The sequence below is a fragment of the Cygnus atratus genome, chromosome 5 (assembly GCF_013377495.2).
Source record: "Cygnus atratus isolate AKBS03 ecotype Queensland, Australia chromosome 5, CAtr_DNAZoo_HiC_assembly, whole genome shotgun sequence".
NCBI classification, from domain to species: Eukaryota; Metazoa; Chordata; class Aves; order Anseriformes; family Anatidae; genus Cygnus; species Cygnus atratus.
The window spans coordinates 31096961-31123438 of NC_066366.1; the positions used below are offsets into that span (position 1 = coordinate 31096961).

At 37.2% G+C, this 26478-nt stretch overlaps 1 protein-coding gene across 2 annotated transcripts in view; it reads right to left on the minus strand.

Annotated features, from left to right (window-relative positions):
* STARD9 (StAR related lipid transfer domain containing 9) overlaps positions 1–26478 on the minus strand; it is a 108735-nt gene that overhangs the window by 24243 nt on the left and 58014 nt on the right. The window contains exons 9-22 of one of the 2 annotated variants that reach the window (XM_050710853.1): positions 25914–25986; positions 24924–24991; positions 23572–23669; positions 23159–23359; positions 22661–22758; positions 20910–20987; positions 19986–20060; positions 19084–19263; positions 15053–15104; positions 14012–14149; positions 13031–13113; positions 11867–11970; positions 9693–9740; positions 2379–2569 (exon numbers count right to left, since the gene is read on the minus strand). In XM_050710853.1, the coding sequence (XP_050566810.1) occupies positions 2379–2569; positions 9693–9740; positions 11867–11970; positions 13031–13113; positions 14012–14149; positions 15053–15104; positions 19084–19263; positions 19986–20060; positions 20910–20987; positions 22661–22758; positions 23159–23359; positions 23572–23669; positions 24924–24991; positions 25914–25986 (1487 nt within the window). Of the gene's footprint in view, positions 1–2378; positions 2582–9692; positions 9741–11866; positions 11971–13030; positions 13114–14011; positions 14150–15052; positions 15105–19083; positions 19264–19985; positions 20061–20909; positions 20988–22660; positions 22759–23158; positions 23360–23571; positions 23670–24923; positions 24992–25913; positions 25987–26478 lie in introns of both variants that reach the window. The other variant, XM_050710851.1, reaches the window with a different exon arrangement.

Genomic DNA, 26478 nt, shown 5'->3' on the forward strand with positions numbered 1-26478 from the left:
ATTCCTTCATAAGTAGACCGTTTCTCAAAGGACAGAAGCTTTTCAAAGCACTTCCATCTTCCTAGCAGCAACACCTTTTTTGGATGGGTTTATCTTCAGTCTGCAGCCCCTTACTGAAGAACTACTTTTAGTTACTCATTCATGGGGTTAGGAAATCAGAGGTATTTAACTTTGATATGGTGAATGAGGGCTATCTGTAGCTCTTTGTAAGACAGGTGAGTGGCAAGAGGGGAATTTCAGGCTGTGGAAGTTTCCCTAATTTAAAAAATGTAGCCATCATTAGGCATAAGCATTGTAAGCATTACTTGCTTGGTGACTACAGATCTTGTTAAACATAATTCATTAGTGATCCCCACCTCTGTGATTCTCCTGTTCAGTTTATGTTGGCAGCTATGCACACAGTACATGCATAGGAGTATAGATACTCTACAGCTAAGTGCAGTTCCTTTATGGCTAAAAGGAAAGCATTTTAATCATAGTTTTAGTTATCTTTTTCTTAACAGCATCTTTAACTTTTACATAAAAAACAGTTTTCCCAACTCTTGATTTCCAGATCTGTCCTCTGCACTGTGTTTCTACCAAGGAGAATATTTGGCAGATGAGAGTGTCCCTGTAATAGAGCTGCAAGCCCTAAGATGCTAATTAATGTCTACTCACAAACTTGCCTCTGTCAGGAGCTGAGAAAAAGATAATGCAGAAAAGGCAAGAGAACTTTGGTGGGCTGCCAAGTGAAGAATTGTATTTGGCTGGCAAAAACTGCCTGTCTGGCTAAGCTTTGCATGAACACAGATAAACAGTGAAACTAGATTGGAGCACAGAACAAGTCTAGATTCAAGAAATTAAGATATTTTGGAGAAACTCTGCACTGTCTACATACCCTAAGTCTATCTACTTCCTATCTCCACAATTTTCCTTTTAGTCTCTTATTTATGGTTGGTGTAATTGAAAGATGGCAGACTGCATAAGTTTGGCTCTGAGAAACCTCAAAAAATTCAAAAATTATTCCTCTTCCAGGAACCAATAGCAGGCCTTGCCAAATGGAAATGGTGCCTTTGTTGTTCCTTATCAAGAAGCTTGGATCAAATCATTCATTAGAAGGTAACTAGAAGAACACAATAGCAACCCTATTTCAAAATGGTGTCAAAAAAAAAAAAGTGGTCAAAAGCTTCTCAAGGTTTAAAATGTTGCCAAATCAGTCTACAAAATCTTTAAGAGGCAGTCACCAAGAAAAACCTTGCTGAATATATCTGCATGCAAAGCAGCATCTCTAGGGGATGGGAGCCACTGATGCTAGCAAACACCTCTCCAAATACGCTTTTCATGGCATGGTTAGCGTAGAGCTGAAGTTTGTGCCAGACCAGTATCACCAGTATTTTATCCAGTTACTTTCAGTTCAGGACTACAATAGTATCTCTGCTGAATCTGGCCTATAGGATGTATATGCAATATAACACTGATCACTGTAGAGTTCCTGTTGAAGTTAATCACTATCTCAACAAAAACTAGAACTTCATCACTTCATTACACTTCCATCTGGAAAATGCAAGCAGACAAAACACCATAAAGCTTTAACCTGAAATTAATTATAATGTGTTTCAAAATCATCTGCTTAGAACTAAGCATGAAGTGAACTTCAATGTCCCACCTACTTCTCAGATGTGCACTGCTTAAAACTCACAAGGCAACCACAGTTTGAAGCATGGTCCTATGCCATGGGCCTTCACTAAAAGCACATGAATAAGGTCTGCACTGTGCTACTGGTGAGATCATTGACAAATGCATAGACAGAGCACCTTAACCAACATGTGTTGCAGTTCCAAGCATCAGCTCTCTCAGAACTGCTGGTTGGTTCCTATGTCATGCTGTTGTTAGAGCAGTTTCCCTTGAAAACTTACAGTATGAACTACCACGGCCATCTCAATTTCAATCTCTCGGAACAATGCAATGGATGAAGCACAGATAAATCAAAAGAAAAATGTAAAATACAGTAGAAAACTCAGTCTATGAGTCTCACATGGGAGAGTTGCACTACAGATACAGTCAGAGCAAAACTGCAGGGAAGCAGGATGGGGAGCAGCTGGGGAGACAAGAGGCTCAGGGCCACAGCAGGAGCAGCGTGTTGGTGCTGTCTCCCAGCAGTGACCTGCAAAGATAATTAGTGCTGCTGGTGCACTGCAAAGGAGCCCTGTTAGTCCTGTTAATCAAAGCTTGATAATTGTTCTCAAGGGAAAGGCAACTATAGGAGAAAACTAGTAATAAGCTGTAAAAATAAACTTCCACCCATAACACAAAGCATAACTAAGACAAAAAAACATAAAGAGGATGAAAGAATTCAGTAATGGAAGGGAAGTGAGAGAGGGCAGGAGGCGGGTACCTACTTTCTTGGATCTGCTGGTTGATGAGTGCTTGGTCATTTTCTAGTTCCCGCTCTGCTTTGATCTGTCCTCTGAGGATCTGCTGCTTTAAATCCTCAACATAGAGTTGCTGCCGTTGAATTTGTTTTCTGTGGAAAGCTTCCTGGTCTCTCAGTTTCTGCTGGTACTCTTCATGCACAGCATCTATCTCTCTGCTGTTAGAAATGCTGACAATGAATTTAAACCAGAAAAAAAAAACAAAAAACAAAAAAACATTTGTAACGAAACGAGTCATCTTACTAAAGACAGACAGACAACATTCAGGGGATTGTTTTGTTCAGTAAGGGTGCATTACACAAAAAACTCATGATGGTAAAGTAGCTGAGTACATGCATGTCACAGCAGGCCACAGTCCTGTAAGTATCAGAAATGCCAGCATTCCTGAAAGTTGACATGGTGAAGCAGAAAATTCCATCACCAGAAAGAAGGCAAAAAGAATTTAAAAAATATTGTCACTTGTCATTTTGTTGAAGATCTTCCACAAAGGAAATTGGAGGGAGAAGGGGGTGCTAATGTTTTATAAATTTATAACCCAGTATTATAGGATGTTTTTCATCTGAGTACTTCAAAGAGTTTTAAAGAAATGTAAAACATTTTATCGCTTCTTACAGATCAAAAATCTTCAACCTCGAAAGGGTTACAGGAATTACTGAGATTACAGTGAAAGTCTCTGAAAGTATCAAGGAAAGAACTCGATCATCCAATTCTCTCTTGGATGCAGCTTTTACATTAGGTTGCTACTTCTATACATGGAGCATGACTGTGATCAGGAAAGTGACTAACCTGTGAAAAACTCTACAGTCCCTCCAAGAGGCTTGTTTCCTGACTGTTTGCCAAAAATTTATATACACACACACTATCTAAATAATATCTATTCTTAGTACGAACCACAACAGTATTCAAGATCTAGTAACCCTATGGAAGAAAGGAATATACATTCTACCTGTCTGTACATCATCATCAGAAATTCTTAACATTAAAGATTTATTATGTACAAAGTAGATATATGATCTTTACCTGACATTTTGTTTCTAAACACCACATTATATACGCATCAGAAAATTAAATATTTAAGTCTTGAAAAATATGTGATTATATTTTACTAATGTATTAAATGATGTATTAAAATAAATTTATTACGCTTTTTAAAAAAAAGCAAAGATGTCAAAACTCTAAAGAGTCCTTGAAGGTCAAAAGAAAAGAAAAATATAGTATCAAAGGGAATGCTTTGGAAATGTCACGTTGTTTACAAAATCATTGCAAATACAAGGTCAGATGCGCATTTGCCCTTTGCTACATTTGAATTTATTTGAAATCTCTATCTAGGACCATAAGCATTTGTTTGAAACAGCCATTTCTACCGTAACAACTTTGACTGTATGCTAGATCAGCCAACAAAACAGATGAAACAATTAAGCAGCCAAAACCTACATGTCTTCTGGAACGCCTTTAGATGTAACATCCATTTTCACTTTCTTAAGAAGCAGCAGGAAATCCTGACTACACAAAGCCTTAAAATTCCCGATAATTTAAAATATTACTGACTCTTTTCCACTCACCTGAGGAAAACAGAATTTGTTTTTTAATGTTTATGTATACATAATGCTGGTGAGAATAACTGAAGAGGAGCATCTTCTATTCATATCTGTTATTGCATGGTGCAGTCAAAGTACAAACTTTGTCACTGCCATCTGCTAAATGGCTTGTGTGTATTTGAGACCTACAGAAACAAATCACAAGAATAGGCAGCTCCAAGATTCATTTGTCCTTGGCTTGACTGCTAAGAAGCCAACAGTCTGTGATTTGTATTTGTTTCTCTTGGATGAACAGTAATCGATGCCCAGGAAACAGGACTGGGACCCCTAGTTTCTTATTCACCTGAAGTAGGTTTGAATTGACATTTTACTGATGCACTGTAAGGCTCCTGTGGCTGTTTCATACCCAAGCTGTTCGGTTGTTTCTATTGACACCAACCACTGGGGAACAAACTTAGAGGTTAAAGGTGGTCTAGTTAACTAAAGAATCATCCCTTTTTGAATATAAAATGAAATCTGAAGAGTTTAATTTAGAAAAAGCTCCCATGTTTTTAATAAAAACCCTGAGGGAGGTTTTCCACAAATGAGGATGCAAGGTTATGTTCTATATTTTCCAATAAATATGCAGTAGCTAAACTACTAAATCAGTAGCTTAACTACTGATCTGAGACAGAAGACCCCTCTGATTCTGGAGCAGTTACATCACCTCTGTGCTTTCATGCACTTAGGTTGCAAGGTCTTCATGGCAAGGACTGCCTTTGAATACTTATGCACTACTTAACCTAAGAGAGCCTTGATGTCAGTTCTTGCCGATACATTAAAAGTAATAAACCTTAATAGCAATTGTACATGTTAAGTCTATGCACAATGCTGATGATGGGGTAGACTTCAGCCTCTTTTGCTGACATATAAAAGCTCTGATTCCTACGGTGGTAGGACAGCTGAAAAATCTGAATCTACATTTGTTACTGAACATTTGCATGACCTTGGGAAATCACTTAGTCTGAGACACATGTGAAAGAAGCAAAATACATTCATCCAAGAGAAGTGAGGAGAATCCATTAACCTTATCAAATATTAGAAAGCCGAGTATTAGAAGAGCTGATTTCTATTCATTTAACATTATCAGCAGCATTCTGTATGAGATTGAGGAAACAGAGTAAGTCGTTGCCAATAAGGCTGAAAAGCGGAGTTTGGTAACGAAACAGTAGACAAAGAATTCTTGTTCTGCATCTGTTTACTAAAACTACATAAAATTTCCTTTACAAAAACATCTTCTGTTCTTAACCTGAGTTTTTGCTTGCAGTCATCATATCATAATTCAAACTGCTTACAAATTGAAAAGCAGAACTTCTAAGTACGTGAAAGCTCAATGCTGCATTTCAATCATAAGACCTCAAAATGCTCGTGGGGGCAGTTAGGTAACACCTATTTACAGGTGGGAGAGAGTAACAAGCTCTTCCCATACTTTCCAACAATGTGGAAAACATCCCACAGCCATTATAATGAATCAGGGAATAAGCATTGCAAACAATGGACACAGAAGTGTGGTGTTTGCTGTTCTCAGCAGCACTAGTGTATTCCCTCATGTATGGGGTAATAGCTTTTTGCTGATCTGACGTGAAACTGTAAGATCCTTTCCAACAGGCATGTGTGTTTGCACATAGAGCAGACGCTGGCCAAACTAATGTTATTGCTGACAGCTCCATACTATGACTACACCCCATACAAGCCAAGAGTACAGAGGCATGGCCATACTTCACTTTAAATCTTGGAAAAGAAACACATCACAGCAACCATTACCATATTATTACTGCCATGTTTTGGTGAGGTAGCTGGATGGAACGATTCTCTCTCTAAGGTTGAAGTTTCTGTAATAAAAGGTAGGTGGATTGTCCCACTGCTGCTGAAGGTATATATACAAATTGCAGTTCTGCTGCTATTTCAGTGCCTCTTTGCCTCATCTCCTAATTTTTAATAGTACAAAACAACAGCCAGGCAGGGTGGTAGGGACAACTCTGAATACCTGAATACAGAGACTGAACATCCAACAGCTTTTTACAAAGTCGCTTCTTAAGATGGTTTTCTCAAGTGGAAGAAAAAGATAATGAAAATTGATGCACAGCCGCTTACATAATACAGGCATTATGGTACAAGATGGAATTTTTTCCCTCCGGTTGTGAGCTTACTGACTGGTTTGGGGTACAGATCTGTCTCTCACAGAAACTGCTGAAACCAAGAACATAAATTGAGAATGCTCCCTTTCTACCTTTGAACATGCTATGTCATGTCAACACATCCTTGCTACTTTGTAGAAATACCACCACAAATTAAACTCAAAAAGGAGGTGACAATGGCCCCCAAAAGAAAATAACATTCACACACACTTAGTGGCTAAATCACCTAGTAGGCAATGTAAAGAACAGTTTTTATAGCACATATTTGAATGATTAAACTAAAAACAAATATCAATTCAATTAACATAAGAATACAGCCACTCTGAAATAGGTGGACAAAATCACTCATTTCTTTCATCTAGAATGCCTTAAATAAGATGTACTATTAAATTAATATTTGAAATACAGAAATCCTATGATACAGGAATCAAGCACAGATCAATTTCTGCTATTGCGTATGTTCCTTCCTTCCCATAAAAGCAAACTGCGTTCAGTACAGTTATAGCAGGAAATAACATAACCTCGGGACAAATGTAAGACGAGCAGCTTCGTTTCTGTAGACATTGAGACATACATAAAATCTTGGTTTCACAGGACCGGTATACTCTGGCATACAGCATATGAAAAAAGCAACCCTGCATAAAATTTCATAAAAGCATGCAGATTTCTAGGTGTACCAAATGCAGCAAGAAGTGTCAACAGTTACCCCTCCTCCAAGTAAACCTTTTGAAATAGCAATTAAAATTACAACAGCAAGATAACAACCTGAAAATAAATATAACAAATTACTGAGAAAAAAATATTATACCAATATTGCTGGATTGTTTTTCCATCTCATTTTTCTCTCCACAAAGTTTGCATGACGCATGCTAAATGAACCATCTGTAAATCCACATTTTTTCCAGCCTGTTTTGTCGTCAGCTCTCCGGGATCCTATTGTGCAATTCTCCTCCCCTCTTCCCCAAACACTTCTACTGCTGATGCAGAGGCTGGCGGCTCCTACAGCATAATGCAGTTTTCAGTAACTATGGCAGCAATAGCTCTGTGGTGAGGCAGAATGCTTTCTGCAACAAAATCTTCAGGCTCAGACAGAGAAACTCAAGCAAAAAAAATAAAAAGCAAGGAACACTTCCTAAGAGCTGTGATTTGTCATTTTTCCCTAAAGAAAACATCAGTCAAGTTAGCATCCCAGTCCTTCTGTCTGCCTAGTATTGAAGTCCATTTTTCTTTTACTAATGATTTTTTTTTTTCCAGGGGAAGAAGAGTTAATAAAGCAGAGGGGAAAAGAAAAAAAAAAAAAAAAGATGTTGGCAAGACCTTTTGCATATTTGCAAATCCCAGCATTGTGAGCAATCACAAGTCAGGGTTACAAGCCTATCCACTGATATATATTCCCCCGCCTTGCTCCATCCTCCCCCTTTCCACATGCGTCTGATCCGGGGCCCTTCCCGCAGGGTCTCAGAGCATCACAGCACGCAGCTGCACGGGACCAGCAGAGGAGACTGAGTACATCTGCTTCTGCCTAGCACTGAGGCTCAAACCTCTCCCTTCTCTTCCCTAAAGCAAAGGGAAAAATGATGCAGGAGCTATGAAGCAATGCCACTCGCACAATTCAAAGCAAAATTTGGGGGGTGAGGGGCAGAAGTGGAAACCAGAAATCAGTAAAAACATTCAGCAGAGTCAGAAACCTTTGGACGTAAGGGACCTTCAGAAATACGTACACAGAAGAATCCCATTCAGGGCAGTCACCATCAGGCAAAATATCATTCAGATTTTTGATTAGCTCGTTTGCTTATGGGTTTTATTTGTTTGGTTTTTAGCTTTTCCACAAAAACAAAAATCAAAACTTCCTTTTTTCTTTGCTTAAACCCCAAAACAAAACAACAGTAAGGCAATGACTTGGTTAAGGCAGTCCTTTAAATACACTTCTAAAACAGACCTCTCTTTGGCAAGGAGTCACAGGCACAAGACACAGACGCACACTCCGGTAAAGGTCACTGCTGCATTGCTAAATTCCAGTTCAGCTGTAACTACAATCTATCACAGGCTACCCCTTACGATTTCAGTTATATATAGAATTAGTTAATGCCCCTGCTAAATCACCCTTTTGCTCTAAGTTCTGGAGCTGCTGTAATTGACATAGTGACATACTAATATGACAGTGTAATTGTTTAGTGAAATATTTGGGGGATCTTTCAAGGGTTGCAAAAGCCTTCTTTAACTTGTATTTGTACAGCACTTTGAAATTCTCAAGTGATAGCTGTTAGTAAGAACACAAAGTATTATTTTTACAAATACTAGTTGGACTAGCTGCACTGTACCACGTTAGCTGTTGTGTTCTCCAGTATCAGATGCCTTATCTATGGATACTTTTTCCTTTTTAATCCTGTAGAATTTCCTACATTCTTAAAAGACGTTTTGTTTTGGGTCTTGGTATTTTCAGGGAGAAACCTTAAACATGTTCCAAGCAGCTACAATTCATTCTGTGTGCTGCTCTATCCCTGGACTCTAATGGAACTACTCCTGTTGTATGTTTTTTTTAAAATCAGACTAGCAAGAGAACAGAAACAGAGTTTACAGTTATATGCAGTACGGTATTAAGGCAACAACAGGAGCAAGAACCTCATTATCTACTTATGTGTGGTGATGCTGTCATATGATTGTTGCCAGTCTCAAGCCTTCCATGTGTTTGCTGGCCTCCAATAAGCATCAGAAACGTGAAATGCTGGGCTCTTTTGTGTAGGGAATATGAGCAAGTAGCCAAGTAACAAGTACATTGACCTCTACCTCTTTTCAAATAAAGTTTCATGCTTACAGTTTTAATAATTGGGTTCAATGGTAAAAATGTGTTCCCTCTCTCATTTCTGAAAATATTTTAATATAAAATTAGAGCTTGAACAGGCAATTCAACCTAATGAAAGCAGATGAGAAAAATAATGTAATCATACTGACAGCACAAGAAATGAGATTATAACTAATGATTATGATAATGTATATGTCGATATGTTCTGAAATAAAAATTCCAGAAGAAAGCAAAATACCGTCAGTTCCTGATTAAAGAGTATTCAAATGCATGGAAGCCCAACAATTTCGGAATGATTTTTGTGTGCAGTTGCCATGCCTCTTTGCATAAATTGACCACATTCTGCACTAGGAATTTCTTGTTTGGACCCTTACATAAAGCTATTTTCTTCTCAACAGTAGAGAAACCAATTTGTCTAAGGAATTTGTGATATACTAATGGGTAAACACAATACTTACCACTGACATCAGATTTATAGTAAATCCCACTGCAGTTGTGATTTCAAAATACACATTACACGTGCAACAAACGTGCAAACTATTTGCACAAGATAGAGTATGAAAAAAGAACATGGTTGCAGAGACTTGCTTGTAATTCAGCTGCAAGTACAGATTCTTGTTTCAACATGATAAAGTCAAATTAAATTTTGGAGCCTAGTTTGCTTCTTCTGGAGGAAGCCAGTGTAGCACAGAAGAAAGGCAAAGCTAGAAGGGTGAAAAAAATCAGCATGATTTAGACACATCGCTTTAAATAGTTTTCTTACCTTATTTCAGGAGAACATTTGTTTTCTTTACAGTTTGTACATTTTTGACTGTAAAAATAAAAATAGGAAATTACAAAGAGATTCAAACAGAAGGCAAAAGAACTTCATTGAAGACTATTAAACACAGAGATGATGTTATATTTTTCAGTGGAGGAATGCTCTGAGATACAGGCTGCTAGCAGCTGGTAAAGCATATATGAAATACTAAATGTGCGGGTGCGTGCATGTGTGTGAAATACTAGGTGGAATTTTATTTATTTTTACTGTTTCAGCAAATAAGCACTCCTTGTAGTCCATTCAGTGCTATATTAGTGTTCAAAGTACCTCAGACACACCTTTTAGTACTTGATATTGACTCTTCTTTGCAAAACCTAGACATTTTAGGTGACCTCATTTGATTCTCATATTACAGATTTTAGGCTAGATGTCTTGCTCATAACTAGCTCCATAAGCAGAACTACCTGTCTGGACAGAAAGACAGGCTTACTGGTTATTGTAAGAGAAGAACGAGTAGATCAATTCTGTTTACATTTGCTAAAAAATTAGTCAAGGGAAAAAAAAGACCAATAGATTATATCAACTGAAAGACAACTATTTTTTAGACATTGTCTATAGCTTATTTCTCTAACAGATAGACATTTGTCAAAGTGATGTGAATGCAATACCATTATGCTTCTCATTTTCATTGAAGTAATCATTTGAAACACTCTGGCTAAGTCTGAGCATAGTGTTACATTACCTAATATTTTTAAGTCCTGACCAAATGATTAAAAAACTGATCAATACAATCTGAAATGTTCTTCAGTCCCATCAAGTTAAAAAAGGCAAAATCTAGTGCAATGCTATGCTAAACTGTTCACAACACTTTCGGATTTCTGCATGTTTTTCTAGGACCAAAGTTCTATAATAAATGCTCCACTTCTGATGTCTAAATTCATGTAATGAGCAATGTGGTATCTAATTCTGACAGTCATTAGAAAATGACTTAAATTCTTCATCATTTTTTCCAAAGAAAATAATAGCATTGATGTGTGTAAAATGTAAGTCAGTAAACAAATAAACTTCAAATACCATTTTCTAGAAAGGTACCACTGCAGCAAATCAAAAAACAAATGCAGAGATCAGGCACGTTAAAGAGAGCACATAGAAACACACTACCCAAGGTGGAAAGCAAGCCACTTGAACACTAGGGTGAAGAGATGTTCAAAAACAGGGAAAACATTTTATGCTTATAAAAATAACATGAGATTCTTCCCCCAGAAAGAGCAAGAAGATTCCCAGTATGTAACCACACCAAAACAGTCTAGCAAGAAGCAGAACTATCAACAGATATGAATGAGAAGATGGCTGTTTCTTGCCTTTGACAGGTCAATTGAATGTGCCAGGCTGAGAGGAATTAAAAGAGAAAAAGAACCCAATTACATTTAGTTCTCCTATATTCTGTTAATGTTACAAGCTGAAACACAGGAGGTATCTTAACTCATTTCCCTGATATACATTAATCACTGTCTTCTTTACACCAACCCTCACCTTTTTCAGGAAGCCTCTCTCATTAAAAGCATACATTAAACATTGCGGATATGAGCAGCTCTTCAACACTTTGGAAGCAGTCTATGCCTTATTTACTGCTCAGTTTTAAAAAACAAAAGAGAATCACAACGGCCCTCTGAGATGAAGGGCTCAATATGGATCTGAGCTGCAGGGAATTTACGAGCAAAAAGATCTTCTGATTTTCACAGCAGTTAGCAGGGAAACTGAATTGATAATTATGTTGGCTAAATCCTGATTCATAACTAGAGAAGTCCATTCTGTGCACTGAAGTAATAATATTGCAAAAGTTATAGATTAGCTTGTAAATCAAAACAGCTATAACGCAGATGTGGAAGTGTACTGAATTAAGGCTGCCTGACAGTCTTGACCAAGGCATTTTCTTGATTGAGCATCAATAAATAATTTTGAAGTTTATTGCTGGAATATCATAATATTTCAAAATTAATCAGTTGGCTAATGCCTTTTCCTGGACACTTTTATTTGATTTTGAACAGTTGGAAACGTGATGGGACTCATTTTAAATACAAATCAGTTTTGTCTAATTAAAGTCCTGTCCTCAGGCATTGTCCCACAAGAGAAAAACTTTTGTTCTTTTTCTTTTTCTTTTTTTTTTTTAAACTTACTTTTCAAGGGAAGAAAGGATATAATGAGGAGAATGGGTGCAACCTCCATCCAAGTTGAGCCAGTCCAAAGCTCTACAGCTCAGAATGGGTGGGATATCATTAATCTACAAAACACACAACACAAGAACAGGAAGAAAAAAATATCACAGCAGCCTAGGAACTTTCAACTTAGCAATAACACTGTTGCTGCTTACTGCTGTATGCAATGCTGTATAATATCCAGGATATGCATAATAATCTCTCTCACGTGAACTTACAATCACACGGTTCTGCTTAGTCTTTAGTAATTTGCAAAACTATTACTTTGTTACTGAGTACACTTCTTTTTGTAGCTCTGTTTTAATGTACTGCATGTTATATTAATCAAGAAATAAAGGATGAAAGCAAATGGAAAGTAAGCCCGTATTTCAACTACAAAGGTGAGTACAAAAGGACAGTTGAGCAGAAAGTACTAAATGTTACCATGTGAAAATCTGTTTTAAAAGGAAGTTTCTTGCCAATATCAGTTGTTAAAATGGTTATATCCTAAATCAGAAAGCATACATTCCTTAAGGTAGCTTTTTGAGCTATGTAGGACAGTCTTTTTAAGAACTATGTTTTATTTTTATTTTTTGAAACATTATTAAAATAGCTGACCAAATAACATCCTGCAGTAGTTAGTTCCTGTGATCAACGTATCAAGAAATATTTCATCTATTTCTGATGTATGTAACAATTAAAAGCTTTCAGGGCTAACAACACTCAAGCAGTTAATCCTGTAAATTTTCCATTTCTGATAGTAAACATCATTTAGGATGGTGAAATGACAGTATATAGAGGATAATTAAGAAAATTATCAAATGTGGAAAGACTCTTAATTGGTCTTTTCATTGCAGCCGTCTGCCCTTCTGTTTCAATCCCACTTTTCGTCATGACTAGAAATAGGAAACACTGAATTATTCAGGGGATCTGCATCACTGTTTGCTAAGCACATCTGAAAGAAGCAATAGTATCCTCCCACAAAAGGTTTAGTGTCATTACAGACCATTAGATGGAGGAAATGAAACAAGCAAATATGATGACATTAAGAAATATTATCTACCCCAGGCTGGCTTTTAAGATGGAAAATAACAGGGAAAATCAATAAAGAATTAGGACAGAGAAATACAAATCCTCAGAACTTACTGATCTTCTTTGCCTTAAGACAGCAGCTTCTGCTGGGTGATTGAATCTAAACTTATGAGACTTGCCAAGGACAACCAGGGCCCCTGTAAACAAAAATTAATTAGAAATCTACAGAGACACAATGCATGAAGCAGTTAGTGCCCTAAATGTATAGGTTTCTAAACTGCTGTGTACAAACTACTGTGTATTCAAACCACTATAGAATAGCCTGTTAAAGAAAAAAAAAAAAAAAAAAGATATTCTGACCAACCGCTTTCTGACAGTCACAGAGCAGAGGACTATTTTTAAAATTTGCCACTATGGAACATCACAGCTATCATTCTGTAATGACAGCATCCAAACAAACTAATCTTGGGGACCTCTGCAAATCCACATAACAGTAAATTCCCTGTTCATACTAAAGACCAGCATGACTTTGTACAAAAAACCTAATGAATACATTGCTGGAAACTTGTTTTGATACTAGCTCTTTAAGAATCCAGATCAATCCAAGATTTCAGTAACTAGCTTTTTTTTTTTTATTTTTTTAAACAACCAAAAAATATGGGAGCCTGATTTCAGCTGAGCTTATTCACCATATCCTATGACTCAATGGCTAGTTCTGGAGGTCATTTCAACCATATAACATAATTGCCCTAAAACCAGCCAGAGATCTGCTGGCTTGGAGCCAATCTCCACTACTTTCCACAGCACTACCTCTGACTACAGATCTTCACTTTTCAGAATGATACAGACTACTGCTGCCAAAAGGCATCTTAATATGCCTTCACCTTTGTCTTCATTTTTGCTTTCTGTGGGTAGGTTCATTTGCTTGTACCAGCCTGGAAGCTACAGCTATAGGTCAAACCTTGTGGTGCTAGGCAGCTGTAGGAAACTGAAAGATGCATTTCTCAGAGTTGAATAAGCTTGGTAAATTGTTATCTCTAAACGCCAGAAATAGGTTGATTACAATGCATCACTCACAGAAAAAGCAAGCCTTACCTTGTGATAGACGACATGATCCAGTGACTTCGCATCCGTTCACAGTGCAGTGTGCCCCCTGAACTGGTCGTAAGGTTACAATCCCACAGATGTTGTCTATCACACAATGGTCTTTTTCAATCCAACGCCCCTGCAAAACTACAATGTATAGTTCTTTTTATTTCATCTGTTGAAGGAGTTGGGTTCACACTGTTTTCCTCAGAATGCAGTACCACGCAGTTTTACCCTATGACTGCATACTTCATACCTCAAAGGACTATTTCACTTGCAGAACGAGAGCTGCAAATTGTTGTCTTTGTTAGCCCAGTACCAAATAACAGAAAAAAACTTGACTGAAACTGGAATTCTCTTTCAAAGTATTTCCAGTTCTGGAAAACTATAAGCTACTTTCTGACTTGTAAGCTGAAGCACAAATTCTTCTATTGTGCTGAATTTCCTTACTGCTATTATGGCATTCATCATTTATATTTTGGTAATCCATTGGAAGAAAATAATCAAACAGCCAAACTTAGTAGAATTAACCAATGCAGAGACTCCAGATTTTCCAATTTCTGTAGAAAGTTTCACACTCTAGTATCATTTGTAGCTCTTCAGATTCTGTTTAAATTAAGGCTAAAAATGAAATGAAATAATAAATATTCTGAATTGTTTAGATTTTATATGTAAAATAATCTGTGCCCAAGGAGAGTTAAAAACATTTTGAATGTACCCTGATGACCTGTGCCATTAGTTTATGACAGAACATACCAGGATTTGGATGTTGGACACCGACATTTCTAAACTCTAACACAGCATTTCACGAGCATAAATAAAATTCTACAGAGACTTCCATCCCATTCATTGATTTTTTTTTTACTTCAGACAGCAACTAAAAAATAACAAAGATTTTAGCCAACTTATGTAATTATTCTTCTCTCCTTACCTTCTTCTATAAAGACAGATGACAAAAAGAAACATTACCCAGCTATTACACAAACAAATGTAAACCACTTGCTTTGAACTGACCATATCATAAAATAATCTGTAATATCATTCTCTTACCAATGTCTTGATCTTGGTCTGAATCACTCCTTCCAATTTTGGTTGTTCCTTCCTAAAACAAGAAAACAACTAATATAAAAGTCAGTTACTGAAGACGAATTCTATATAGGGATTAAAAAAGCATATATATATATATAAAAATAAATAAATAAATAAAAGAATATATCCTTAATTCTATATGCGGATTAGATGTACAGAAACTTAGCAAATACTTGAAATATATCACTTCTGAATGTTTGGACTGTTTAGAGCAAACTGTAGAAACTACTTTGTAATACTTCATCCTACCGATCCCCATAGGAATGCAATTATTTCTTATCCTGCAGCTACGTCAGCTTCTGTTACTAATCCAGTAGATGGGGTAACCCTCAGAGGACGGTTTCTGGAATGTGCTCGTGACAAATATTTTGAATGTGAACACATGTCCTGATGCTTTGAGCTTTTACACTGAGATTTGTTGTTTGCAGAAATGAGATAATTCTTTTTAAAAATAAGTACTCATGCATGAAGAAAGAAGTCACAAAATGACTACTCAGTTAATTATTTTTTTTCATAATAAAAATCAAGATATAAAAGTAACTGAATTCCTATTTAACAAGGCAACCATGTCAGAGAATGTGAATTCTTCAAAGTAACTACCTAAAGGTGAACTTTTTTCCAACACATAAATGACATTTATAAAAAGTCTTCCTGGTGATTATGGCATATGGACATGTTCCTAAACTTGATCATTAAATAACTTCACAGAAAAGGACCACCCAGGAACAAAAATCTTAAGAACAAGCAGATCAAAACCACATTATCGGCCAGTGATGGGAGGGAGACAGTATTCTTAAGGTACAGTGCAAATATCAATAGAACAGTGTCATTTAATCAATTCTATGAGAACATACTACCAGTAAAGACAATGAATTTACCACTTGTCTATTATGTTACATTACTGGTTCTATCTTTCTCCTCAGGAAAACACAGCAAGACCATTTCCCAGGCCTGAAGAGATACTATACTCGATTGTTATAAACTGATTATTGTATGCACTCTGAAACAATTTTAGTGGCAACTCTGCAAGTAATATTACAATTAATTATGGTCATTAAGCTACTTGATTTTTATATTCTTATGAGAATAAACTGAATATGCTTTCTGCTCCAAGCATATTGTAGCCTAGATTTAAAAATAAGTAAGAAGTAATCATTGAAGCCTCAAGACTGGGAAAAGGGAGGATGATGCAGTTATAGGTAATTATGGGTAAATCATACTCATTTCTTGCATTTGAGGGGAAGGGAAGAATTACCTTTCAGCTCCTCACAGAGCTTGGGTCTCTAAACAGTGGGGAACTGAGCCAACTAACAGAGCCTTCTGCTGCAAACCCTGCTGAGACCTCCTCCCTTGCTGGAGAAGCTGAAGGCTGCATTGTGCCCAATGCCCCTGCTTTGGGGTAATTATCAAGATACATGTCAGCTTAACAGTCAGCGGACTGAACCACAAAATAGACACCTGCCTTGGCCACAACTTACAGAAAGCTTATGAACCATTTGGCTTTTGACTCACCTCACAAAACCAAGTGAGCTAGCACCACATATTTTACACAAAGAGAAGTAAATTAACTCCCAGAACACTTCTTCATCAATTATCTTATTGACTAAGGAAGGAGACAGTTATTATAACACCCTATAAAACTTTTTTCCAATATGCTGAAATAACCTTTTGGTAATTCAGAAAAGTATAATTATGGTTGCTCATGAAATTCACAATTCTTAAATGCATCCCAATTAGTGGAATGAATCTGGATGAGATTAGGTACAAATGAAAATTGCAGCTGAGAGCAAGGGTGAAGATAGCATGCAAGCAAACTAACTCGTTAAAGACAAAAACAAAGCAGAACTAGCCATACACAAGACCCATTTCAAGTTATTTTTTCAAATGCTATTATCTGAGCTAATAATTTAAATACTCATACTCTTTCCTAATTAATATCGAATATTCTACGTAAAAAATTGAAAGACAGACGTCAGAACAAATGACTGCATAACTTCACCTTAACATACTGAGGTACATCTTCATATCTGCAAGTAATTTTATGTTGTTTCTCTCTTCTGGCAGTGTTTCCTGACTAAGGGTGGAATTCCCAAAGCACATTAGAGAAGCATAAAGAGGGAGATTACTTCCCCCCTTCAGTTTTTGGAGTACTCTAATTTACAGAAAAGTTTGTGGAAAAAAGAGGAAATCATCTAAAACGATACCAACAAATCCTTATTATTAAGGTCAGCTGGCGACAGGAAAAATACTTATTTTTGTTAATGAAAGCCGGAAAAAAGAAATAGAAGCTAAGAAAGAAAGGTTCATTAAGCACCAGCACAGCATTGATTAATGGAATTAACATCATGGAATAACAAGAGAATAAAAGAGTAACACAATGTCTGCTTTACATGATCTGAAGGCTGCTTCTCTCTAGAAGTACAAAGTAAAGTGCTGTAATACATTAAAGTCCTAATATGTAAGGAACTGCTAGTGTTTTACCTTCTTGCTGATGCGACGAAGGTAATAGACACCAGAGTCTAAAAGATGCAAAGCACAAAGAAAAGAAAAGGCAGCATCTAGGAGCAAAGAAAGGAGACAAAGATGTTAGTCTGACAGAGACACTGGCTAATGACTTCGGAAGGTGACTCTTCAAACTAGGCTTATCCATTAAAATTAGTATCTTTAAATTACTTTAGGTGTTGTTAAAATTACTATGTGAAAATATTTACTGTTTCCACACTGACACATAATGGAAAAACATTTAAATTGTAGCCGTTACTTTAAACTAATATTTCATGTTAATGTAGGTAATGTAGGATGGAGTAGTAAATTTTAAGCATGTTGATCAGTGCAAGATGTTATTATTTGGTTCCTAATTATTACCTGGTACAATTTCTTTGTGCTGACGTAAGATAAATTAGTAAGGTTTCTCTTTCAACATAATAAATAATAGTGTGATTTCTGTTTCAAATATCTGTTGCTGCTTTTTACGAGGAAAAAAAATACAACATCCCAAAACTGTATCAAGTGGCATAGAACCTAGATTTGGATTAAGATATTTTACTAGTAGACAGATCCACAACAAGATCCATTTCACAAGACAACTTCATTTAATACATTGTTTGCTAATGAGTGCATCTCTGAATAGGTGCCCATCCATCATTCTTTTTATGTTAAAACAGCATCAATATTTTGGTAACTTCCATTCATTTAAACAACATCAAAAAAAAAAATTAAGCCCAGCTTAGCCCTGACTAAAAAAATCCCCTGAAACTAGCTGACCTGGCCCTCACATCTTAAGCCACAACCCAGAGTAATACACATGTGATGCTATGAAAATTTCTTAGTGATAACAATTCCTTAAATGAGCAGCTACACAGCAAAGCATTTTCTATGAAGCCAGGACTTCCACCTGACCCTGGAAAATATCCACTCAAATAGGATTACAAGTAAGTAGCATTCATGCTACACACCTGGAATCTACTTGGTGCACCTGATAAAGTGAAAATAGCAAAAAACAGAAGTCACTGCCAAATTGGTCTAGTCACAGGTTACCTTTGTACTTGATCTACAAATATACAAATATTCCAGTCTCAAGTATACAAGTACCTACTAAAATCTAGACCAATAAATCTGGTACACTTTAAGCACCATCCTTTACCTTTACACAGATCCATACCAGTCCTCATACTTTATGAACAATCTACTAGTTCTGAATTAGGGTATTTCACTTTGCTTACCACACATTATCAAATAGTTTGCACAGGCATTCATAGGAGGTGAACTTATTATTCCACATGTGAATTCTTGTCTGCCTCCTCCATTTTCATCTGTCCTTTTCTGATACTGTTCTCTTTTCACCTATGTATTTGTTCTTTTTGTGAATTGTGGCCTTTGTTTTTGTTAGCTGTTGTTGTAAAGTCACCTTAACCATAATTCCATTTTTTTTCCGCCAAATAAAACATGTTTTTAAATTTAAAGGAAAAACAAGACAAGTGACATTATCTCACCCTGAGATGATACAGCACCACTCCTGTGCTGAGGATATCATCATCCATGGCCATTAGATGAGGTAAACTGGAATCTATTGTTACTCCAGCTTTTTCTTTGTTGATGTCCACACTGTATTCTTCCATGATGGCCTTCCTGTCCATCCACTTACTTGTCCAGTCTTTGGTCAGTTGCTCAATCTTAAATGAGAACAGGAGGAAAAACTCCTTCATTTAATAAGTAGTTGAATTTTTCTCATACATAAATTTCTTTGGAAAAAAAATCAGCACAGTTTTCCAGTTACTGTATGTAAATTTTTTTCACCAGTTGCAGTGCAGGTGTAATTCTAATTTTAGAACATTTCTGTGGCAACAAAAATAAGTTAAACCTGTGCTGCTACCTAGTGAAGCAGGCTAACACACTGAATACTCATTCCCAAAATATCTGAAAGATGTATGATGACGCTAACTACTTATTTTTCCTGTCCTGAGAAGCTTAAGCAAATCTTAAAACCAAGATCTCCAAAACCTCTCCACATCACTGATGACTAAATCTTCACAGTAATTTGGTGACTGTGCAATAATTTCCTTTAAATAAATTGGAGGAGTTTAAACTTGGAAGACAAAGGAGTCATATCATGAAATTACTGTGATATATTTAGACAGTTTTCAAACAAGAAATAAGATTGTGCAGACTTAGTAATATGCAATGGACAGCATCCCATTAGGGACACAAGAGACTCACCACGAATTCCTAGAGAGCGTGCAGCATGCATTAAAGATGGCAAATTCCTACATATTCAGAGCAAACATGAAAGGATTAGAGCAAACATTTTCACTGTTATTTCAGAACTGTGGCAATGCTATCCCTCCCAGTCCTGTGGAATGTAAGAGGGTTACAGCAGCATGTAGATCATACACACCTTCATCTCATTCTGAAGAACCAGCTCGGTCAGATTTCCATCCCTGTCATCGCTCCAAGAAGGACTGGAATTCCTCTGTACAAACAACAGTCACAGAGATCTGTGTTGGTTTCCTTATTAACAACTGGCAAGCATGTTGTTTCAATCTCCAAGATTTCAAGGTGAATTCAGGAGAAGGGAAGACAAAAAACATAGACATGCAATGCTGCCTACTCCTCTCTACTATTGCATGCAAGTTTTGGGGGAAAACTAGTGAAAGTGCATTAACAGAGAGATTTCTGTGTAAATAAATCCTGGATTGTGGTTCCAGTGTCTTTCAGCACAACATGCTCCCTGTGGCATGGAAAGCCAAGATGATGATGTTATTCCAAAGGCAACGACATAAAGAGTGCCAGCTGTATTGTGCAGACTCAGAAACACTCGTAACCTCTTTTGGAGGATCAGAGTGTGCAGGCAGGCTGAAACCTCCAAACTACTGTTGAGGTCTACTAGTTCACATTTTTGGGGGAAAGAGGATTGCAACAAACTGGCAGGGAAATTACATCAGTGATTAACGTTTGGCTGTCTTGGTGCTTGTGTATCCCTACAAACAAATATTTCTATTTCAAGGTATTGGTATCAATGCATAACAAAGCCAGCCAACTCTATGAAAGACAGCAAGGAAATCCTTTCTAATCATCACACAAGTGCTTATACTTCAGGATTATCAACATAATGCCAGAAAAAGAAGAAACATCCAAAATGCAGTTAGCCTTATAATTATCAGGAAATGATGCAGACATTTAATTTAATTTAAAATAACAAACTATTTAATTTTCCTCCAGATACAATAAATACAGAAAGATAAACAGATTAGATGAAACTAAGTTACTGTAGCCACCTAAATTGCCATTAAAGCTCGTGCTGGGAAGTGTTCCTACATACCAGTTCAAAGCTTATCAGCATAGTTTTCAATCTGTCAATTTCTTCTCGCAGTTCTCTAATCAGTCTTACATTTGCATCCTGAAACATTGAGACACAGATATTGGAAAAACCATTGTTAAAATAATTCTAGCTAAAGAAGGCAATGCAGAGCTGTTCCAAGAGCCCAGAAGAGATGAGAACAAGCAAACTCACAACAATACTCCCTCTTCTACTCTGCTACAGACTCTGCGATGTACTGCTCAGAGGTCAGCATTTCCCATCTTTGATAGGTTTTCTTTTCCAGTAAACTTTGTTCCAAATCTTTTTTGAACACAGATTTGCCTTAATATTTATTCCCATCAATAATAGCTAGAGACATCAGTATTTTTATGCATGTATTTTCAAAACTGCCCCAACACATCAGAAAACATTGCTGTTTCTGTCATGCATAGGAGAAAATCAACCTACAGGAGACTAAGTCAGAACATCTCCAACCACAGTATAAAAAACCTTAAAACTGATTCGCAAAGTAGTTCCTTCCTGCTTGTGTGGAGGCGTTTCCCTCACTTTCAGAGTAAGTATCGCTGCATAGGCAGTTGATGGAAATGAGCTTTCTGCAGACAGTTCAGGATAATTGTCTCTATGCTGCCAGTGACAATTTGACTTGGTTCAGTTTGTTGTGAGGGGAAGAAGGCAGCTACCTGAAGGAATGGAGTTAAGGGGCTAGTACAGATTGTGTGAAAGCAGTGGGGAAACAAGCTGGGAGGCTGAGAGACTCTACGAAACAAGAGGCTGATCCAGGAGGAACGTATTTACTCGCATGTGGCCTGTCAGAGTTGAGATTACTGCTGTGAAAAGCAGACTATTACTGCTACTAGTGCTGACTAAAAACTAGTTATAAGGCACTCTTTAAACAGAGAATGGAAACAGAGTCTAACTCAGGAAGCTGAATAAATAGAACTTCTGCACAGAAGTCATGTCTTTGAAATTCATGGTATACAGAAAAAATACAGGATAATGCTTTTAGAAAACACAGCCCTAAAGAATTTTAGTGTAGTAAATGTACAAGGTTGGTTGAGTCACACAGGGGCAGAGACAGCATTCTGTTCTCCAAGGCAGCATCAGACTCTTCCTTTAACACCCTGCCACCTTTTAACTTGTGCAGCCTGTGTAGGACTCCTGCACAATCAAAGAGATGCATTTACCATACAGTCAGAGTTCACCCCTGGATATTCTGTGCAAAGAATGAAGCTATGGTTCTGTGGCAAAACTCCTTCCCATGTATTTAAAAGCTTCATCATGTTGTGTACTGCAAAGAAGACAAATTGAGACTACATAGGCTACCTTAAGCCTGGCAAAATTTTTGAACTCTTGACTCTGCAACCTTAACATTGTTCCTTTAACATGCCTGAAGGAAGGGCTGTAACGTTACACATTTGTATTAATACATTAAATAGTTGTGAACAATGTAAGGGACATAGGGTGAACATGCATGTCACAACTATTCACAGGGAAGAAAGATGGAAAATGATGGGATAGATATGAAGAATGTAAAAAAGGTGTGAAATTCTAAATTATATAAGCTGCAAGGAATCAAATCATTTCTGTAATACCCAGTCTCCCATTTAGCTCCAGCTAACATGAGAGAGAGGTATGAATTTTATTCAGAGAATAGGTATATTGAATAAAGCTTAAATAATACACACAACAAAGCTTAAATAATACACACAACAAAACTGAACAAGAATGAAAAGCGGAACTCAAGGCCTCACCTCATTCACTCTGGGCTTGTTAATAATATTTTTGGCATTTGAAGCATATCTCAAGGTACTCATGGTCTCGTTGTAGCTGGAGCTGGCAGGAGAAATAGCTACAGATAGAAAGCAAACAATGATTTTATTTAAAAGAAGCAATCAGTTTAAGCAAACACTTCAAAAATTTGGATGTTTTTCAGTTTGACTTCTTTATAAAACAAAACCCAAATATCCTTAGGGATTCATCAAGCTCACAGAAAATGACTTTTCAAATTTGTATTTATAAGTGAGTAAATCACGTTAAATCAAAACTATGACATTGGAAAGAGTCCAATGCTTAACTTCATGAACGATCAGCACACCTTTTCATTTCCTGATGTATCCTGTGAAATATTTATGAAAATCTTTACAAGGTCAGACTCTAAGTGATATAGCTGACTTTGCACCTCAAAAGAGATGTATTTCAGGGGAGTAATGTAGTGCAAAATGATAACAGTGAAAAGAAATCAAACTCACTGGCAATCATAATGGTCTTGGAGTTGCCCCCAAGACTGTCCTTCAAAAGCCAGGTGAGGATGGAGTCACGGTACGGGATGTAAGCCGGCCGTCTGGTCCCACTGACACTGCCTGTGGAAGGGCTGTCCAAATGACTGCTCTCCCCTTCGCTTGTTAGGGTGTTTATGCTCTGACAGCTGCTGAACATCTGTGAATTTTGTGCTGAAGGAGAAATGCAACAGAGCTCAGGAAATGAGTTATCTTTTTCTGTCATGACTATTTAATTTTCTTAAATGTCATTACAGTTTATGAAGCCACACAGCTGTTCTGTTCAGCTTTTGATTGTAAATGTAAAGATTAAGATGTAGCACATCGTGGTTGAGTCCTACGCTTTTATCACTACCCTTGAATATAAAGAACTACTGTGCGCTTACCTAAAGTGGAGATGACAATTCCAAGTGTAACCAATGACTTATTAATATTGGCACCTTCTGTAATTCGATCTTTACAGTAGCTGGGATCAGCTCTTTCACTGAAGCACACAAGCATGGGAAAGACAATGCAAACCAAATAAAAATGTTTAAGTATTAACACACAATCAACGTGAAAGCATCATGCATTTTCCTTACACACAAGAAAACAGAAATAGCAAAGTGTACAATTAAAAAAACACATTTTGAACACTTCACATGAAATATTGCTCTCTGGTTCTGAAGTCCAAACAACCATCAGAAAAGGCCACTGGAACAAAATGCTGATTAAGACCCACCAGAACATAAATTCAAGCCTGAACTGGGCTACCAAAGTTTAGCAGGGGTTCCAACTAAAAGACAACATACGTTACACAACCCTTATGGGCTCAGTGCAAAAATCTATACATCCCCTTATTACTACTTTCTCTGCTCAGATGTGCATGGGGATTTACATTCTTGAGAAGGAAAAATGTCATGTTTTCCAACTGCTCTACAACTCTTCAGCACAATTTCTATCCTAATGTTCTCTGTCACATCCAGCATAACCACATGTATGGTATCATAGAAGCACATCATAGAATGGGGCTTAGGTTGGAAGGGACCTTAAAGATCACCTAGTTCCCACGCCCCTGCCATGGGCAGGGACACCTCCCACCGGATCAGGTTGCTCAACACCCCATCCAACCCGGCCTTGAACACTTCCAAGGATGGGGCATCCACAACTTCTCTGGGCAACCTGTTCAAGTGCTTCACTATCCTCTCAGTAAAGAATTTCCTCCTTACACCTCATCTAAATCTCCCCCTCTTCCAATTTAAAACCATTCCCCCCGGTTCCTCATTGAAAAGTATAACTAAGATCAGAGACTTAGGAGCTTCTGAAACACAAACAACCTAAGTAGAAAGATAAGAATATTATCCCATGCTAGGCAGCCATAAAAAATATATTCATTTTTTCTCTTTTCAAGCTCAGGTCTGGTAATTCCACTAATAGCTACTAGGAAAAAACAAAACAAAACAAAACAAAAAAACTTAAAAAGAATACAGGGTTAAGTGGAATTACATTAAATGTTTGAAACAGCACAGTATTGGACCTTAGGACACAGGAATTTATTTCCCCAATGAAATCCAGTACCCAATTAAGAAGAATGGATGACAGAGACAATATTAGCTCAATATTCCTTGTTACCATATACAAAAGATGGACTTACTGTTGTGTTATTGAAGTTTTAAAATATTAAATTTCATATTTTAAGGCAGTACTACAGCCTCTTCAGATAAAGTTATCTTTTTGCCATTTGGTGTATTATTATTACCTGCCTGCAAGGTCCACTAAGTTGATCTTGCTTGCAATTTCAGAGGGGAGATTGTTCTCTAATATAGCCTGAAGAAAAAACATAAATAAGGAAGATTATTCCTCCTAATTCATTAATGACAATAAAATAGGTGCCCTCTTTTGTTTGAAATTGATTTGCACTTCTGACTCTCTCACTGCCTTTCTTTGTGACCTTGACTCACTGGCCATGTTCAAACCATTAGCTCAACATCTTTCTCAGCTGACAGAGAAACTACCCTCTTACACGGATTTCCTCTTGAAAAACAAAAAACAAAAAACTTTACCACCTAGCAACTGTGAAAGCCTTTCTCGTAGATCTTGCACAGTTATTTTCCACTAATGTATTCCAAAGGTCTCTTGTGAAACTACTGAAAAATATCCCCAAATGTTCTGTGATTACAGGATGTTAGAAGTGTGAGATAGAAAAGGTCTATTGGATCACTGAAAGACTTCCCTGCCAGAGAAGGATATAATTCCTCCAGAGAAAGGGTGCATTGTCTCTGAGAGGACTGGATGCCAAATGCTGAAGAGATGAGCACATCTGAAATGCTGGATAGATACAAAACTTTGGCATTAAACTAATGCTGCATATACTTCAGTTAAGGATCCTAAATGAGTGCGACAAAACAACCTCAAACATATCCACAGACCATTTTCACAGCATCCTAACAAGGCATAATGCATTTCAAAGGGCTGGGTAAAGCTTTAAACATTTCTTTTTACAGCAAGTCTTAGGCATCACTGCTAGTTACAAGCTTGCATAAAGAAACAAGAATACTTCCGTAAACACTTAACACATCAGGCAGTGTAGGAAGGGTAATACATCTGCAGTGTGATCCAAAGGAAATCAGTAACAGTTTCCACTGAGATTATTACAAACAGCACAAAACAGTGACAGCTAAACAATGCTCAATACATTGAACAATGCTTTTTTAGAGTGAAAAGGAAGTTGGATTATTTTTAAGCTAACCTGAGTATAGTGGATGGTGAAGATAGCATGGGATCTGCTGCTGGCATTGTGGATATGTGTAGCTGCTGTGATTCTAGAAAGAAGAGCATACCATTCAATTACATAAGGCTTATTTCCCTGTATTCAGACAAAGCACAAATAAACAGAGCAGAGTTGATGCAGATGAAGGAATGTGAAGATTTGATAATATGGTATGCTGCATTCTTGGATCTGATCACACGGAGTGACACAGGACCTGATGGATAGAAACCAACAATGAAGTTAAAGGTGGTTTAGCCCTCCAGCACCACTCTGAAGAAATATCCCAAAGTGTCTTGCAGTACAGGCGTAAGGGGTTGCACTAGGGTAGAACACAGCAAAGAAGTACAGACAGCCATAGCCTCACACAGCTCACCCCAGACATCACTGAATGTGCTGGCCCAATACTTTTTTCTCCATATTGTTCTCATTTTTATTTCTTAACCCTTCAAAGGAACCAAAAAGCTTCCTACACTACTTTTGAGTATTTCCTCTGTCACAGGGCTGTTGCAGCAGTTTTATACCATTGGAAGAGCCCAGTGAGATT